This window comes from Phoca vitulina, unplaced genomic scaffold (genome assembly GCF_004348235.1).
Source record: "Phoca vitulina isolate PV1807 unplaced genomic scaffold, GSC_HSeal_1.0 scaffold2, whole genome shotgun sequence".
Lineage (NCBI taxonomy): Eukaryota > Metazoa > Chordata > Mammalia > Carnivora > Phocidae > Phoca > Phoca vitulina.
This window is the reverse complement of record NW_022589705.1, coordinates 56,006,912-56,026,376: the sequence shown is the minus strand read 5'-3', so window position 1 is coordinate 56,026,376 and position 19,465 is coordinate 56,006,912. Positions and strand designations below refer to the sequence as shown.

At 45.0% G+C, this 19,465-nt stretch overlaps 1 protein-coding gene across 13 annotated transcripts in view; it reads right to left on the bottom strand.

The window, feature by feature from the left end:
- Positions 1-250: 250 nt before the first annotated feature.
- Positions 251-19,465, bottom strand: part of DAB1 (DAB adaptor protein 1) — a 1,119,086-nt gene continuing 1,099,871 nt past the window's right edge. For all 13 annotated transcript variants that reach the window (XM_032427988.1, XM_032427951.1, XM_032428047.1 and 10 more), the window contains 4 exons: positions 15,832-16,380; positions 12,203-12,330; positions 11,735-11,845; positions 251-505 (listed from right to left, as the gene is read on the bottom strand). In XM_032427988.1, coding sequence (XP_032283879.1) covers positions 11,750-11,845; positions 12,203-12,330; positions 15,832-16,380 — 773 coding nt within the window. In that variant the 3' untranslated portion in view covers positions 251-505; positions 11,735-11,749. The remainder of the gene's footprint in view (positions 506-11,734; positions 11,846-12,202; positions 12,331-15,831; positions 16,381-19,465) is intronic.

Here is a 19,465-nt window from a genome sequence, read left to right as displayed (position 1 = left end):
GTAGTCACAGAGGACCTCTTGCTTTTGTCTAAAAGAAGTCAGTGCCAACCCTGTTGTCACTCTCTGAGGCCTGTCACTCCACATTTGATGTCTTTACAGTGGTCAACAGGTCGAGAAATAAAAAGAGAATTATGATTTCACGTACTGGGTCATCTTAAACCCACAGTAAGAGAGCTCAGAATATTTGTCAGGTAAGCATTTGCTTGATTTGTGATTTAATGTTGGGTATGATTTTTTTATACTTTTCTGATTTTTTTTTTTTTTTTTGTGCTGCCATAGTTAGCCATAGTTATCTGCCATTGGTTGCCAAAAACTCTTAGTTCCCTCTTCCAAATGAGTTCCATTGGGCAATCATGAATTTCGTCGTGGGATGAGGTGAGGTGGAAGAATACAAGAGAGCCTGTCGCGATGCTGATTTCCATGCCAGTCTTGAAGTACCTGCCATGAGCTCACCTCAATGCTACTTCTTAGGTCTGTTGATCTGTGCATAGAGAGGCTCCAGCTCCTGGGGAGAGATGGGACAAAGTGAGACCTGCTCTTTTCCAGATAGGATTTTCTGAGACAGTTAGAGAAGGAGGGTTTGGGATTAGAACAGAAAGATGACAGTTTATGATGGATGACCTTAGGTAATTTTTGGATTATTTGATCATGACGCATGTCATTTTGGCAACTTCTTCTAATCATCAAGAATAACTACTCACCCAGTTTTGTCCTTGGTTTTCAAACTGAGACTGGTTTCCTAGTTAGGGAAAAAAGCATGGTATAGCAGAGAGAGCTGGACAAACTGTGTGGGCAGGATACTTGGCCTCTCTAAGCCTCAGTTTTCCCAACCGTTAAATGGGAATAATACGGTTTTTCCTACGGGGTTCTTGAGAGAATTAGAGATATTACATATAAAGCATCTGGCATAATGCTTGGCAGTAAGAGGTCTTCAGAAAATGGTAACAATCATCCTGAGTCAAGTGCACATTTCTCCAACATAGTTTTATGAATGTCTACTTGAAACCGCTGAAATTCTATTTCAAACGGCTCTTTGGTTTCCACAAGCAGTGAGGACCGGGCACACTCTGGAGCAAGAGAAACAGCAATTAGGATGTTAGCTCTTAGTTAAGAGCTTCTGGGACTTGTTTCCATTCAATCTCGTGTTTTGGGGTTGGCCCGTCATTTGCCTGTACCCGCGGAACTGGCTGTCCTGAGACATGCCGGGATTTTCACCAGTATAGGATAAGGCAAACCCTCAGTCCAAAGTAGATGGGAAATGATGTTTAGCCCTGTCGAAACTACTTCAGACTTCTTCATGTTGAAATGGCCCAAGGTGTGCTGGCCAAGCAGATCAGATCAGGACTCTGGTCTTAAGCATACATAGGCCCTTCCTTTCAAATTGACCTTTTGCGGTCACTCTCGGATATTTGTGCCAGAATTAAATGGACACGGTGATGTCTTCATTCTGTCATGTTTCCCTACAACCTGTGTGTTGCCACGTGAGTATAGATCCTTTCTATTTGCTGATTTTCTTGAACCATCAGACTGAACTGAGATTCTGTGAGCCCCGACTATGTGTCTGGCACCATGCTAGCTATCTTCAAGTACATTGTCTTTTTAACTCATCACGGCAGCCTTGGCAAGCAGATGCTTTATCTCCTTTGCAAATGGGAAATCACATGCAGAGAAGTTAAGTAATTTTTCCACGGTCCTACGGCTCGTAAGTTTGGGACATGAGACCTGAAAGTAGGTCCAGTGCTTTTTCTAGTTATTACAACAACTGTCGTAAAAAAAGAAAAGACCAGTCCTTCAGTCTGTAGTGTATGATAGAGTGCTTCGGAGTTTACAAAGCACCCTCATGTCTTATTTTATCTGCCTAATGGTCCTGGGAGTGGCTTTTATTCTATCTGTCTCGTTTTGCAGATAACAACTGAAGGTCAGAGAAGTGGTGTGACCTCAAGGTCGTTTGCTGCACTTCATGCATTTAATAGATCATACTGCTTGCTTTTATTATAAAGTGGGAATGGAGTAAGAGAGAATTTTGTCCAGATCCATCATTTTACAGATGAAGAATCTGAAGCCTAGAGAAAGGAGTTTTTGTTTCCCCAGAGTCAAAGGTTACCTAGAAACTATGTCATAGACAGAATCCAAGACTCCTGCCATCCAATCCAAGATGTCTTCTCCTGGACCACATCATGTCTGTATTCTTCCAGGGAAAAGCATCTTCCTACCCTTTGAGGCCCCCTATTCTGTAACAGAACAGAATACCCAGGATACCGATTTCTCTATGCTTTCCACCCGTGGGACTTCATACTACTCTTGGGAATGTAAAGAGTAAGTGTAATCCTTCACCCAAATGCCTGATGACAGAAAATATGGAAGCCCATTATTCCATATCCCACCTCTGGGTTACTGCTTGCCAGGCCCTTCTGCTATTCTGCATATGTTGACCTAGCATAGTAGGTGCTCAATGAAGGTTGGTTGGATTCACGAATGACTATGATACAGTTTCTACTTTCTTCACTGTTCTGATCACTTCGTCCTAAATACACTCCAGTTTGGCTTTATTCTCTCAAAATCTAATCTAGCAAAACCTATAGCAAGTTGATTTATTATGCACCTGATCCACTTCCTGCCAATGCCTTGAAATGTTTCAAATACCTGTTGTAAGGCCAAGGCCAACCATGTAACTTTATTGTGTGTTTGTGCTCTGCGGGTGGGCTGGGTGGAGCCAAGGTAGAGTGGTGAAGTCAAGTACAAGTTCTGGGGAAAAAAACATGTTCTGCCTGTGCTGGGCTAAAGGTTGTATCTTCATCTTTCCTGGGTAGAACTGCTCAGCCCACTTTTCTTTTTGGCTACCCTAAGAAGTCAGGCTGCCTTGATCTCACCCTACAATTTGCTCTATTCTAATTTTGGAAACTAATTTATTCAACTGAGAATGACACCTAAAAACAGAAGAAGACAGGAGGCTCAGACAGGGTAATTAATGCCACACTGCATTAACTTTCTGCAGCTGAGATAAATATTCACACATCTCCTGCTTGCTGGAATTTAGCTTCAAATACCCATCACAACAGCAGTAAGGACTGCAGTCAACTCTCAATTATCCCCACTAATGAAGGGGAGCAGTGGTGTGGAAAACCCCAAGCAGCAGATAATCCCAAAGTCTGACACCGTGATGCATTATACGTTTTGGCAATAGCTTTACCTTCCTTGTTACAGAATCTTAGACTGTCAGAGCTGCAGGGGAGTAAGAAATCATTTGATCCAGAAATTTCCGCCCTGGCTTCTGGCAAGGTCGTGATGGGGTCTTCAGGCTATTTTCAATATTCCAAAGGCCTAAATGGAATCATACGTTAACACAGCACCCTGTTGATATTTTTTGTTTTCTTTTGGCAGCTTTGACCACATATCTGCCCTCCTTCAAATCCTTCAAAGGCTCCCCATCACCCACAGGGTAAGGTCAAAGCTCCTTAGCTGAGCACACGAGACCCATTTGTCTCATAACCCATTAGAGCTAATAAATGCCCCTTCCAGACCGTGAATCAAAGCTCAACCTTCAGGTCACGTAAATCATGTTTTTTTTTTTTTTTTCTCCAATGTCTTTATGCCTCTGCCAGAATGATCTTTCTGAAATGTATTTGGTCATGCCATTCTCCTGCTCGAAAACAACCCTCCTGACTCCTTATTATGCCAAGGAAAATGCAAACCCATCAGGATGGCACATGAGGGTCTTCCAACATGGTTCCACTTTCTTGCCCAGCCTCATCGACTTCCATTCTCTCTCCTATGCCCCACCTTGGGGTCACCTGACACGACAGGATTTTCCTAGCTCTAAGACTGTTCAGGCAGTTCCTTGTGCTTTTGGGGCCTCTCTTTGTCCTGCAACGGGAGTTCATACTCTCAGACCCAGCTCCTATATAAAGGCTTCTTGGACTCTGCAGGTAATGTGGGCCACTCTGTTCTCACTCAGAATTGGGACGTGGTGGAACTCACTCTGTGGAACATACTAGAAGATCACATGATGAAGTCCAAACAGAAGTCTATACAGAGCACTGAAGGAGTCTAGGACTGGAGGACTCTGCACAGGTTAGTTAACTCCTCTGAGTTCCAGATTCTTCCCTAGTAAAATGAGGCTATCCTCTCTATGAGAGGTGTGGTGAGGATTGAAGGAGAAAATATACATTGATTATCTAGCACAGGGCCTGACACATAGGAGATACTCCAAAAAGATGAGGTCCCTTCTGTCTGGGTATGTGATTTTATCCTTCCTTTGCAGAAGGTGGTTTCAGGCCTGACGATCCCTTGTAGGTGGCTTCTCCTTCATAGCACCTAGGAGCACCTGCAACTGGGCTCTGTTAGGAAGTGTAATAATGGCTCTGGGGAAGCCCAGGGAAATGGTGCAGAAAGAATGTGGAGTTAATCTAAATAAACTGGTTGCACAGCTCCGTGGATAAGAGATTTCCATATGTTTGCAGACTATTTCCAGTATGAATTATGTGCTCACGTACAGGAGCCGCATAAAATCACAGAATTAGGGTAATAAGAGCTTATATTTACAGAAACATTGATAGTCTATCAGGACGTTCTTATCTCATATACATGATCTCATTTGGGTGTCACACTGAGGCTCTACCCTGGGTATTCCTATCTCTACTGAGAGCGAAGAAGCAAGCCTCCTCCAAGCTTGGTGACTCACCCAAGGTCACTCAGCCAGCACAGCGCAGAGCTGGGATATAACCAGGTTTATTTTATTTGTTTTTTGGCTTTTTTTGAATTGCAGTATAACATATATGGCATAGCATTTGCCATTTTAATCATTTTTAGGTATCCAATTCAGTGGCATTAATTACGCTTGCAATGTTGGGCAACACTTTCATCACCCCAAACAGACTACTCATTAAGCAGTAACTCCCCATTCCCCTATAATCTATGTTCCACTTCTATGAATTCATCTATTCTCGTTTTAAAATCGGTTTCATTGAGGTATAATTTGCATACACTGCAATGTTCTCACTTTTAAGTGTGCAGTTTGATGAGTTTTGACAAACATACACACTCGTGTGGCCTTCCTCACCACAATCAAGCTATAGAACTTCCCAAACCTTCACTGTGTCTTTTTCAGTCAACCCCCTACTCCAGTGCCAGCAACCGCTGGTCTGCTTTTGACCACTGTAGATTAGATTTGTGTTTTTCTAGAGTTCATGGAAACATGTCCAGGGGTCTGTAAGCCCAGTGTCCTCTCCACTACCTAATGTGCTCCCTCTTGGGAGAATGTCAGAGCAAGAAGGGCCCTCGGCCTGACCCTTCTTTCCTGCAGGAAGAAAGTGAGGCCCCAGACTTGAGGGCTGTTTCTCCTGAAGGTGCACTGGAAACAGGGGACAGCAGCCCAGGCTGTGGCCTCCCACTTCTGGGCCTGCTTCCTCACTCTCCCCGCTCTCAGGTGGCCCCACGTTTCTGGCTCGACAAGCAGAGGCAAACAGTTTCCTATCCTGCCTTATAATGAGCCCCCCTTTTAAAGCCAATTATGCTTAGTCCTCTGCACCCCTTTCAATTTTTGGGAAATCTGGGCCACCTCTACCAAACATACGTCCCTTGAAAAAATGTTTAGTGGAGAGAAGTCTCAGCATGCTGAGAAAGGTGGTCTCCAATGTGAGGGCCAAGTGCCCCATGCAATCTGCTTGCTGACCGAGCCCGTCTATTGACCCAGGGGGTGAGAGCAACACCTAGCCAAGCCAGGGGTCAGACCGGAGCCACGGGTGAGCCAAAGCTTGAGTCCCTTAGCACCACCCTGCCCAGGCCACCATGAGCTCCAACGCTGGGGCCTGGTTCCGTGGGGTTTTACATGTCCTGTCTTCGTAGGTGAAAAAGCTGCTGGTACAGCCAGAGAGTAGACATGAGGCTGAAATAAATAACTTAAAGTTCTACCTGAAGATGTAAAGAGAGTCATCAAAAACTCAGGGGTCTCAGAGCCAGAAAGAGCCCAGCAATCCTCACTTCCTGCATGACCTTAGGCAAGCATTTTACCTGGGCCTCAGTTTCTTAATCCGTAAAATGGGGCTTGTAACATCTACTTCAAGGGATTGTAACAAGTAATAAATGAGCTCAATGACATGAAAGATTTTAGCAAGTGCTGGGAGTCTTTGAATAAAAAGGAAAAAAAAAACCCACAAAGCTTTCTGATCACTTTCAGCCTGAATGTCAGCCTTTTGGGGTAGAAGTCTTTTACACACAGGTTGAATTTAAGACAAATACCTTAGAGACTGACACAGCTGCCAAATACACATGCTTCCTGAGGTCTCGGGGTGCTGAAATCCATTTGGTGAATGCAGAAAAGCAGAATCTGAGTCCCTGGGGAGGTGGGGGGATCCTGCATATGTTCTGATAAATTCTGCATTTCTCCAACAATGGTGGACGCCAATTATCTGCTTTGAACATGTACATCATCTTTCTTGACCCTGTCACATAGCAGATGAAGACAAGGAAGTTGCTGACACCAACTCTCTGCCATAAGCAGAGGGTCCTGTCCAGAGTAAACCCCTGGTCATCAGGAGTGGGTTCTGGGTCTCAGGCCAATAATGTCCAGGAACCCTAATCAAGTCAGCATATTTAAAGGTCTTCTGTCCCGTCCTTTGTTGGAATAAGGACAAGTTGGGGGAGGGGTGCTGTGAGAAGATCTTGTCTGCAGATTGGGTCTTCCAGGCTCTGACCAGGTGACCCAGGCAGGTTAGGAGGTCCGAGAATGTCAGTGGGGAGTGCATATGGGAATTGTTTTACAGAAGAGAAGAACCAGAGGTCGGAAATGAAGCCATCTGCCTCAAGTCATACAGCTGTTAAGTTGAAGAGAAGCTGCTTAAACCCATGTATTCTGGTCTGGGTGAGAACTCTTGAGTTATTTAATCTGGGTATAGATTCAAATCCTAGCCCCATTACGAGTGAATCTTATTTCAGCAAGCCATTAACTTCTCCACCTTACCTGCCCTATCTGTGAAATGGGAATGATAAAAATACTTAAGTGGGTTCCCCAGAGGATTGAATTAGGTGATGTTTATGAAAGTGTTATAAACATGCTTGTAATTTTAAAATATATTTTATTAGTAGTAGTAAATGAAAGGCATGGTGATTGTCTTCTGCCGCGTGATTCTAGAAATAGTGAGTGGGATCTAAATCAGAGGTCAGCAAGCCATAACCCATTGGCTAATTTTGGTGGCTCTCTGTTTTAATTTTTTTATATTCTTTTTTTAATTTCAATTCATTTAGCCAATATGTAGTACATCATTAGTTTTCAGTGTAGTGTTCAATTACTCATTAGTTGCATATAATGCCCGGTGCTCTCACATCACGTGCCCTCCTTAATGCCCAACACCCAGTTAATGAAGTATTTTAAATAAAGTATTATTGGAACTCAGCCACATCCATTCCTTCATGCACTGTCTTTTGCTGCTTTCCTTCTCTAACAGTAGAGTAGTTGCAACAGAGACCTGGCCCACAAAGCATAGATAGTTACAAAGAGTTTGCTGACCTCTGGTTTAGATGATCAGCATATTCTGCTTGTGCCCACTCCTCTAGACCTAAAACCATATTGAAATCTTGCTGTGCCCAGTCTGGTTTTCTCCTTTGACCTCCAGATAAAATCCAGCAGCCTTCTGGCATCTCTACTTGGGTGTCTCATGGGCATCTCAAGTACAACTCAAGTTCAAAGTAAACCCGCCCTCTCTCTGCTCAAGCATGCTGTCCTGTGTTCTTTAGCACAGTGACTGGGCACCCCCTAGATTCCCAAATCAGGAATGTGGGGCTCATCCTAGGTTATGACCTCATCCTCACTTCCCATTTCCCTTCAGGCTTAACCTTCTCCTGACTTCATCTTTTAAATATTTCTGGGCACCAAGCCCACCTCTCCATCCTGGCTGACCTGGCCCTTGGCCGGGCCCCTCCCATCTCCTGACCACACGACTCCCAACACCTTGGGTTGGACTTGCCTCTGAGCGCTATGTCCAAGAGACAGATAGATTATTTTGTTTTTGTTTTTGTTTTTTTTTTTTGGTGTGGTTCCCTGGTTTAAGGCTCTGCTGCTTCATTCTATTTAAAACCGGAATAGTAACATAACATAATAATAAAAAAAAAGTAACAATAATTCCAAATACATGTATTCTGCTTTCAAAGCTTACAAAACACTTTCATATTCATGATTTCTGATTTCTGGAACAGCCTGGGGAGGGAGCTGTTATAATTAATTATCATATGTATCCATGTGAGGGACCAGGGTATCAAGGGGTTATGTGCTTGCCTAAGGTCACCTGCTTTAAAACCATAATCCAGACCTAAGTCCCCGACTCTGTGCATTTTTCCTTCTTTTTAAGAAGATTTTGTTTTTGTTTTTGTAGATTCTTCCTCCTAAAGCTGAAGTTCAGCTTTCTTTTCCTTCAAACACTAGAAATCCATCAGGTAATATTTTATGTGTCTTGGGTTCCCACTACGAAGATCGGTATTAAAAACATGACAGCGACTTATTATTTATGGCAATATCTATCGTTACTAAGGGAGACAGACCAAACAATTCCCCATTGTTATAGATGCTACTTTGACTTGACAGCTGGGCAAGTCTGATAGGCAGTTTATTTACTTAGCCATTTAACCAAATAAATGTTTTCATTTTTCTTTCATCTCCTCAAAAGCTAACATTTCACCCTTAAAATTGCTCCAGCAACACATCAGTGAAGTATAAATTACCTGCCATTCCCACACCAGCCATTACAATATTATTTTGGTTCTTTTTTTTCTGGCCCTGTTGACCCAGTCTTTCAAAGACACGTGATTTTCCCAGATGGGAGGGGAGGGGGAGAAAACGAAATAATTCCCTTTATTGCTAAAACAGAAACGCTGTTTGAGATTGGTCCTGAAGCTTCCACCTGTGAGGACTGGGTCCATTTGTTCCCTCTTATTATGGTGCGAGATGGCTTTCACTTATCAACAGATGTCCCCCTACCTACTAAGAATTGTGCGGGTATTTCTAATGAAAAGCAGCTGGAGATAAAATGCAAGAGTGATAAGAAGGACGAGACTCCTGCTTTCCAACTGTATGAAGACAGAGGGGAAAGGAGAGCCATGGATGTGGCTTTCCCTGCATGGTATCCCTTCTTCAAATGTCTGGAAAGGCACGAAGAAATTGCAGTCAGTAGATTTCTAGTTGGGTGGATGAGTTAATGTGACAGAGGCGGAAGGGTCAAATGTGGCTTGGGTTGCTAGTGATGGAAGGGCCCAGGAAGGCTCACTTGGACTTCCCTTGGGGGGAGGTCTTTGGGGATATGTCTGCAAGGCTGGCATCAGCCTGTTGGCATGGGATTCTTGATAGGCAATTGTGATGCTGCCAAGCTTAGTGTTCAAAGGGAGAAAACTGTTTCATTGAAGATTACAGTCCAGCCCTTTTGGTGGGGGGAGCTATTGATTATGACTTATAAGTCAATATAAGACTGCCCATTTTTTGGAACAGAGAGGTGGCCTGTGAGACCCTCACGGGGGTCATTCTGATTATGGGACTGGGCAAGCCAGAGAGCTAAGATACTAAATTTTTCTTTTCCTACTTTTTTTTCCTCCAAAACTGTTTTGAGGCATATTGAAAATTAATTATCTGAAGATAGGAGGTACATAGCAAAACCTCCAATGGCCTGGGTCCTTATGGTATAACTTATTCACTATCAAGGCAAGATGTATAAAATCTAAGGTCCTGGGGAACATTTATTGAGCACGTATGACGATGGTCATGCTGGTGGTGATGACAGCTACCATCTATTGGGTGCTTTCTATGTGTCAGATGCTGTGCTAACCTCATTTTGTCCAAACAACATCCCTTTGAGGAGGACACTGTTTTTATCCTTATTTTCAAAAATAAGATAGCGAGTTATTATGAAATCTCATTAGGGTCACAATTCTAAACTCGGTTTTGCTCCAGAGCCCAGATTTTTAAGCTGAGCGCTGAGTGTCTGTCTCCATGCTAGAGACTGAACTACTATCTCTGCTAACCTAGCAGATAATAGAAGCCTCTTCCAGCAGATGAAGAAACCAAGACTCAAAAGAAAGTCTGGTTCTTGCAAGATTTCCTGCTATTAAGTAGCTGAGCTAGAATTTGAATTCAAGTTCCAAATCCTGAGCTCTTCCTACTGTCCCATGTTCCGTCCATTTACAACTCAGCCATGGCTTGGGGTTCTGGATGGAGCATCAAACATGGAAGAGGCTGAGGCCCCAAGAAACAGTTCACCTTGTTTGTCTCAAGCTGAACAGGCTCATAAAGATGAGGGTTTGATACATTGATCTGCAAATGGTGTAAGTCATCTTTGTTTTCTAGAAGAACTTCAATTTTAGGATGATGTTAGCTGTTGTACTGATGAATGGCTCTTGTCGCCTCTAGTTCATTCATCAAATTTTTCAAGACAAGGTTGAGCACATGAAATAAAACATACACAAGGGGTAGAAAACCTCTTGGGGAATCTTTCCAAGGCATCCACCCATAATCCCCAGCTCTTCTCCTTTCTGGAACATTGACTTTGCCTTTAATTCACCAGCTTCCCAAATAGCTTTGCAGGACTGAATTTTTAGAGGGGTATTACATGGCTTTGCGTGGCATGATGTGTTATTATATGCTATTGTACTGATAGAAAATGTGGCAAAATATACAGTATGTTAAGTTCTTTAATCATAAAATCTATTAACAAAATACACTTTCCAAACACTGTATTAGTTTTCAATAACATCAAAATAACTTCCATGTGAACTGAGAATGATTTTGAGGCAGCCTCAGAATCCATTTATGAACGGTGAAAGCTATTTACCATTTTAATGGCTCTGACCATGCTGTTCAGGACTAAAGAAGGAGCTCTGTGGGTACAGCCTTGCAGTCCTACACATTTACGGAAAACTAGGAAAGTATCTGAAAATTGGACACATTTGTCAAGGAGTGACCTCAGAAATCATGTCTAGGGAACGAGGTGTACTTCTGTCTCCTGAGAAGGTTTGCTTCATCAGCTCCTCTTTCTTTCGATCAAATCAGAAGTATTGAAATTCAAGGGCCAGAAGCCACTTCCAGTAAATGTAAGTACACTTCTTTCAAAGTAGCTGCTGATGGAATCTGAAGTGGTTCAGTGGTGAGTCATATGCCGTAGCACAGGTGCAAACAGCAGAGCCTCAAGCGAATGCTACGTGTCTTTGAGCTTTGAATTTCACTCTTACATTACATCAGCCCTTTTGGCCACACAAAATGGGCTAGTGTGATTGTACATTTCTAGCCATCTAATTTCAAGCACTGCTTGGTTTTGCTTCTTAGCCTGGCTTCTCAGGATGTTTGGTTGGTGACCTCTTTAGATCTGTGGAGTGTAGGCAAATGTAGTGATGCTTTGCTTAAAAGATGAAAGCATTTGGATCACACCACAGTGAGAAATGAATCAGTGTGGGCAGAATGTGTCCATCTTGGAATGTTGATCGTGAAACTGAATCCACGTTGAGTGATAGGGACCATGCCTCATTCTATCACAGAACGTATCATTAATAAAAGAATATGACCATTCCCCACTCCTCACCCCTACCTCTACCTAGCAGTATATGTCAAAGGTCATGCATCCATGAGGAGACACAAGATGGCAAACGGCAGGCAAGGAGAGATGGTGCGAACATTGGGGATGTGACTTCAGAAATGGAAGGACAAACCAAGGGGAAAGCAGAGAGCTTAAGGATGAAGTAGATAAAAAGAGCAGATACCTACCCAGACCTGTGCTATCTAGCTACCAGCCTGCGGACTTATGTTATCACCACTGGGCTCCCCACTGGGCTCCCCAAATGGATCACTGTTGGATGAGGCCTGTGATCCATCAGGCTAGAACACAAGAAGATAACACTTTTTTTTTTTGTCTTTTCAACAATGGAAAGCAAAAGACAGCTGGGCTTATTTTCATGCATACATATAATCAGTTATTTTAAAGGAGGCAGGGACCACAGTTGGAGGGCACCACACCCACCAACGCGGGAACATGCGGGAACGACTTCATGAAAGGACATTTTTCAGTTGCTCATTCGAACATCGAAGAAAGCCCCCCTAGGAGCCCCGCTTAGAACTTGAGACTCTGAGCCAGCATTCTTTCCTATGCGGGTTTCCTCGCCCACTGTCCATTTCAGATACAGCGGTTTTAATTTTAAGGAAAAGCAAACCCAGAAAGAACAGATGGTCACTTACAGCTTCTTGCTCTTCACTTTTGCTGGGACTTTCAAAGCCCTCTTCGAAGATGTCATCTGTGGTGGGATCGCTGGCGTGGGACGCAGATGATTTGGATGGAGAGCTCTGTCGAGGGGCTGGGGTTGGAGCTACACAGAAATGAGGCACAAGGAGGGAACAGAGTTAAGTGGCTGCAACCGTGTACCTCCCCCTCCAAGACCTCGGGGATCTGGTTATAATCGAGTTAAGTCCAGCACTCTGCTTTCTACCCTGAACACCTCATCTGTACATATTTATCTTGTCCTGTCCCACACTTGACAGGTAGGAGTGGGTGCCCATGGATGGGGCTAGCGTTGGTTCTCCAGGATTGGCCCTTGGATCGGCAGCACGAGCAGATCCAGGAACTCGTCACAGATGCCGTCTTGGACCCCCGTCCCAGACCTACAGGCTCAGAAACTCTGTGTTTCTACACGCTGAAGGTGAGAATCACTGAACCAGTTTTTCTTTCTTCTCTCTCTCTTAACATCGTACATGTACTTCAGTAAGAATAAACAGATCAGAGGACAGCGATATGCATTTATTGAGAGCCTTCTGCATGTTGGATACTGTCAGAAACTTTATGGACGGTAACTCTAACCCGCATAAAGCCTCTTTGAGGTAGGGGTGATCCCAGTTTTATGGCTAAGGGAAGTGAGGTCACTAAATTGCTCAAGGCCCCGTAGATGGTGGCTGGTGGAAGCAGGCTTTGTATCCTTACACATGGTAGGTGTGTGTAGAACATGTGTTGAATGACGAGTGCCTCTGTGATGTGGGAAAACGGGAGGTTGCTGCTGGCAACTTTATCCCTCACTCCATAAAGACATTCATCTTCTGTCCTGGACTTCCCACATGTTCTTCCTCCCATTTGTTCCAGAGGTTAGAACAAATATGCCATTTGAAGATATTCTTCTTTAAATAATTTCTAATTTGGCATTAAAACGCCAGTCACTGGCTCAGCCCCAAGTGAGGAGGTGGTGTGGCTTGATTTAGTAGCTAAATTTTAAATGCCACTGCCCCCCCCCAATCACTGCCCAGAAATTCCAAAATCTGGCTGCTTTTCAGACAGCAAATGATTATCAAACTTAGTGAGTACCTTTTGCCTTGATGGATTTATATTTAGAAGAACGATGCTATCTGCTGTGTGCCCAGTGAGCTGGGCACGGTGCTCGGCATTTTGTACTCACTGCGCTCTCTAATGCAAATATGGCAAAGCGGTGTTGGACCTATTGTTCTTTCCTGATGAAGAAACTGCCCTCCGAGAGGTGAAGGGATTTTCTCGGGGTCAAGAGAGCCATGGAACAGGAGTGCTGGGATTTAACACAGTTCTGTCTACACTGTCCGTCCAGCTGTGAGCTTTTGGTCCAACTGATCCTCTACTCAAAACATTCTGAAGGTGATGCTCATGGATAAAAGGATATAAAGACTGGTTTCACTCATTTTCTTTACAATAAAACATTAATTTTTTTTAATTGAAAAGGAAGTCTGTTTTGTTTTATGAGATGATTATGGAACCGACTCGCTCTAGTGGGTTTAAGTGAGATAAGCAACACGAGAACACCCCGATGCTCGACAGCTGTTGAATAAGTGTTAGTGTAACTGGATTCCAAATTGGGTTTGAAGTGGCTTATTGCTTATGGAAGCCTGAGAACCCAGCCTGAGCTGCCAGTTGGAGAGAGGTGTACTGGTCCTACTTATCAGATGAAATCAATCGGAAGCCTAATTAAGAGTTCATTTATGCAAGTGTCTTAGCCTTTAGAAGGTTTTTCTAGAATACCTGTATAATCTAAAAGAGGGGTTCTAAATTTGGGGCAACTGAAATCCTGGGGGCCATTTGGCAAAATCTCGGGTCATTTTTGACTGTCAGGACTAGGGGGACAGGATGTGTGCTTCTGGCATCTAGTGGGTGGAGGCAGGGAGGCTGCTCAACATCCTCCAAGCACAGGGCACGCCCCACCACAAAGCATTACCTGACCCCAAATATCAGTAAAGCCTACGTTGCAAAACCTTGCTCTGAAACACAACAGTGACTGAGTGGCCTTTGTTCTGTTCATTTCAACCTCTACGACTTCTCCCAAATGTCTCCCATGCGCTAGATGCCATGCTAGCCCTACGAGAAGTGTACGAATGACTAGGACACATTTCCTGCCCTCAAAGAACTGAAACTTCCCTTTTATTTGTAGCTGGCACGCAAGCCCACTGCAAGAGAGACACTTGCTTTCAAAAGATGTTTGCTTATTTATGCGTGGCTCTCATTCTCTCAGCATTTTATTTTTTATTCATTATTCTTCACTGAAACCCTGTGACTTAGAGCTAATAGAGATGCCTCCACTATGGAGATCACATGGCCTGAGTGGGAGTAGGTTGTTTATACACATAGAAGGCATTCCTTTTCAGAACTGCCTTCTGAACCTGGCTGAAATGACACTACCTAATTGTGTTAACGTTAGATTTTTTGACCATTCTCACTATTGGCCAAGCAGTGATCCCTATCATCTGCGACAGTAATGAAAACGCCAAACTCATTGTTCCCTGAGACTTTTCTCTTTCTTATCAACTGTCAAGGCACGAGCTGAATTACCGGACACCTTTCCGAGCATATGCGTGCTCAAGTGTATCTGGATTCTGGTTGGCTGCGTGGTTATGGCTTTCTGGATGCTTGCAGCGGAAAAGTGAGCTGGGACAGAATCACTGAATGCCTCAACTAGAAGGAGGCACACTGCTCATCCAAGCCACTGAGGCCTTTTACCCATGACACAGCTGAGGTTAAGAAATGTCACACGTTTGCCCAAAGACAATCCTGGTCCAGGGATTCTGCTCAGAACCACTCCGTATGCAATCATAATGGTGACAACAATACTTTAAACTCGGTGAGGTATAGAGTGTTTCAGTACATGTACCACTGAATCCTTTTAATATCCCTTAGCCTAAGATAGATGAGGAAATTGAGGCTCACAGAAATGACTTGCCCATAGGCACAAAACTAGGAAGTGATAAATCTGCTCTCCGGGTTCCCAGTCTAGAGCTTTCTGCTTCACTACTATTTTTTCTCTTTGACTACCCAAAGCCTTGAGCCAAACTCTGGCTTCAACTATACCAGTTGGATGAGACTTTGTGGCTGCTCCTTTTCTCCCCTAATTTTTCTCTTCATCTTAGTTTTCTACTCTAATTTTTTTGTCCTCATTCCCCAGACTTCTAAAATTCATATTCACCATTCATTTCCATTTCAATAAGCTGTACAATTCAATAATCTGTGTGTCATAAAGGAGGGATACTGAATGAATGGATAGATGAGCAAATCAACAAAAACATAAGCAGCAGAGTGACTGGTAGAAAAATAACAGGTTTGTATTTGATTCTACTACTCTCCTTGTCCTTGAACCTCACTTTCGTTATTGGCCCAACAGGTCTAACAAAACCTGTAATAAGCATTGTTATGAGTATAAAGGTAATAAAAACAATGTGTATGAAGTAGATACACGTAATTGGTAACTATTATCAGTAGTAGTAGTAACATAAAGAAGCCTGTTGAATGTGAACTGAGATGAGTTCTCGGACTCCAGAAACAAAGCATCACTCTCAGTGGATTTACGTCTCCACAGAAGGGCACTCACGTGAGTTGGTTGATGGCGTGGTAGAAGTCACAGGGGTCAAATTCAACTGGGAGATGTCAAAGTCATCACAGTCGTCTGTGTCCTGTGCCACCCCGACTTTGTTGAAGTAACTGGAGAAGGCCTCTGAGGTACAGGTGAGGGAGGGTTGGTCGGGTTTGCGGGAGGGCACGGGCGGAGGCTGGGCCATCTGGAAATCCTTAAACATTTCTTTCCCCATTTTCTGTCTGGGCGTCTCGGTCTGTGGACTTGCCCTGGTGGAGTCACCCGTGGTTGGGACGGTTGCAAGGGGGGTGAGGGGACCTTGGAACATGGCGGCTGGCAAAGGCATAACAGTTTGTGTGGGCATGAAGGCGGCTGGCGGGAACTGCCCGGCCACAGCTGGCCAGGGCTGCTGAGTGGCAGGGAAGAGACCCGGCTGGCCCCAGGCGATGGGCTGAGCCCCCGGCATCACCTGAGCGACTGGTGGCTGAGCACCCATGGCGATCTGCTGTTGGACGAGGGGCTGCTGGCCCCAGAAGGATGGGAGGACGGCGCCCATTGCAACATAACCTGGAAGGGTGAAAAAGCAGAGTCAGGCACCTGGGAAAGAAGAATTCATGGATTCAAGGGATCGGCAGAAAGATACGGTACTTCAGGCTCTGTGCTACAGACCGGAGACAAGGATGAATAAGACAAAAGTCCCTGTTCTCTTGGAGCATTCCTTCTAGAGCAATGGGCAGGGGAAACCTCTCGAAGGAGGTGATTCGTAAGGGGAAACTAGAATGTGGTGAGCGGGCAAGCCAGGCAGAAATCTGGGAGATAATGGTGATACTGCTATAATCATTCAAGGTTTCTGACCCCACACAGCCTCGGGTGCTGGTGGGTCTCAGCGGAAAAGGCAGAGGACTAGCAATCGGGCCCATGTGGGTTTGAGTCCTGCCTCCCCTTCTCACCAGACCGACCGCTTAAGCTCTCTAAAAGTCAGGCTCTTTGTTGGAAGCCAGGTTGTAAGATCGTCCTTTTCAGCATCAAAGCCAGGTGCCAAAGGTAGAAGAATCGGGAGTGTCGGGGTTTTGAGGCTTAGGTTAACATTCGGACTGCCCCTTCTCACCTCTGGAATTGATGGAGAGCTCCACAAGCTCTCTCGTCCTCTATCTCCTTATCTGTAAAATGGGCACAGAATACCGTCTGCCTCACGGGCTTGGTTTAAAGACACAGAGAGGACCTATCTGAGGTAGAGTACTGCACCTGACACAGAGTGAGCATTCAGTAAATGTTAGCACTTAGTGGGATTTGAATCAGATAGAGCCCAGAAAGTACGTAATACCTTGCTTGGTCCATAGCAGCCAGGCAATAAATGGTAGCTCCAGGGATTATCATACATTATTAACATATAATTGTTATGACGCCAATTTTAGGTGACTGTCTACTTACTCAGGAGCCCCTCGTACAGTGGCATAGGTTGGGTACCGCACAACTCCAGGAGTCTACTCACATACATTACCATGTTAATTGTTGGCTGTACTAATTCCTTTCAGATGAGATATAATCATTTTAAGAAGAGCACAAGTAACACTTCTCACAGTAGCAAGACTAACAAAGATAACTTTTTCCACTTATTAAATGCCTACACTGTTCTAGGTTCAGCATTTGGTGCTTTACATCCTCATAAAATCCCTACAGAGTGGGTATTACCATCCCCACGCCAGGGATAAGGATATTGGTGCTCAGAGGGAAAGGCTGTGCTTGGGGTCACGCAGCCAGCATGAAGGGGGATCAGGATCTGAACTGAGGTCACCCGTCCCCAGAGCTAGTGTTCTTCCCTCTGCATCACACTGCCCCACCCAGATGGCCAAGACCAATTTCTGACCTTTGCAAAGTGCACCTGGCCTGGTCACCCGCCTGCGGTTGCAGCAAACTGTGGGTGGGCCCAGAGAAACTCCCAGGTCCTTCCAGTGACCCCTGCCCTTCCCTGAGGGCCACGTAACCACGTGCCTGTGCAGTTGAGCCCGGGAGACAGATGCCCAGGCCGGGCAGAGAAGAGGAGGGAGAAGCTGGGTTGGCCTGACCTCTCAAAACAAGCCTTTTCATGGCTGTCAGAAGGAGTTTGCAGGTGTACAGCAGCGAGGCTAGGAAAAGAAGAGTGGGTGCAGGGTAGCCTAGCAATTTCCAAAGGGAAGGTGGGCAGGCACTGTGGCACTGATCGTGTGTGTCCTGGGTGCTGTCAGGGACTCTGGGAAGCCCAGAGAAACCGTGTGCGGTTTCACCCACTGCCTCCCTCATGCTCCAGCCTCAGATCCCCTGCCCTACAACTGATGGCTAAGGAATGGGGACAACACTCCACATCCGGCCATTTCCTTGCGAGGTGAGAGGAGGTTCCAGACAGGGCACACGGGCTTCTAGCTGATGAATCCAGCAGGATGCTGGACATGCTCTTATGGAGAGTCGACAAGCCAAACAGACCATATCCTTATGTGATCACTTAGCCCTAGGCCCTGAAGAAAGAGGGGTGACGAGGTGTTGGTGCGGACACTTTAGACCGGAGAGCTGCTTGCATTGCCCCTCACCTCACCTGTCACGTCATAAGGCAGTGACTTGAGCCCCCCAACAGACTAAGAATTCCGCAACTGCTTTTCTCTTTTTCTGATTAGCTTTGATGGGGCCCGATGGTTCTCAGTGGGAGTGCTATTGCCCCCTGGGGGGATGATGAGGACATTTGCGGGGTGTATTCTGGCTGTCAGGATAACTTGTTAGAGGGAGACCCTACCCGCACTTAAGAGGCGGAGAGCTTGGGTACCTGACATCCTACAATAGGTGAGACCAACGTGCACAACAAACAAGTCCCCCACGTTCTGTCTACGATTATTTGAGTATGGGCTGGACTTTGAATTACCTAGAAATTCAAAGTTTCTTTGCATAGTATTAGTGCACTTAGTTTTCCAGGATTGTAACAACTGTGTACATTGAGGGCCGTCTGTATTTCATTTTGTTTGGAACACAGTCAAGATTTGCTCACCATTTGGGGAAGCTGTGGTTCCTGACAGAAACCCTTCCCATGGGGTTCGGGCCGACACAGCGTTCCGGGGTCCGTCTATACCTGCAGTGACTCTGTTGATAGGTCTACACACCTGACCACTTAGTAGGACCTCTAGTGTGGATGTGCCTGGGTATTTTCCTTATTGAAATAGATAGCTTTTTATTAAAAATGAGCTTTTAAAAATTTCCTCCTTATATTCGAATGACGGCATTATATTGATTTTTAAAAAACCGTGTGGCTAAGTTGTATTATCTGTGAATTTCATTTCAAGAATTTAAAGGAGACATTACAAATATCTGTCCTAAAAAGGGGGCACTGGGTCTGACGTGGTGGAGACACGGATCTTTCAATGCCCATTTTGGTGAAGGGATGGAAGGTTTCAGCCTCCAGCCAGGCTGTCTCTCATTTTGCTTCCACCTGAGGACTGCTCTAAAATGCAAATATAGTGTCTCATTGTCTGGAGTAAAAGGTTCAGATACCTTAGCTTGGCTTAGGAGCCTTTAGGGATCAAGCCCCTTCCCAGCTCTTCAGCCCATTTTCACTGGCATCTTTGCCTGCAGCAGCTGCAAATACAAACCGCCCCCCCCCCCCCCCCCCCCCCCCCCCCCCCCCCCCCCC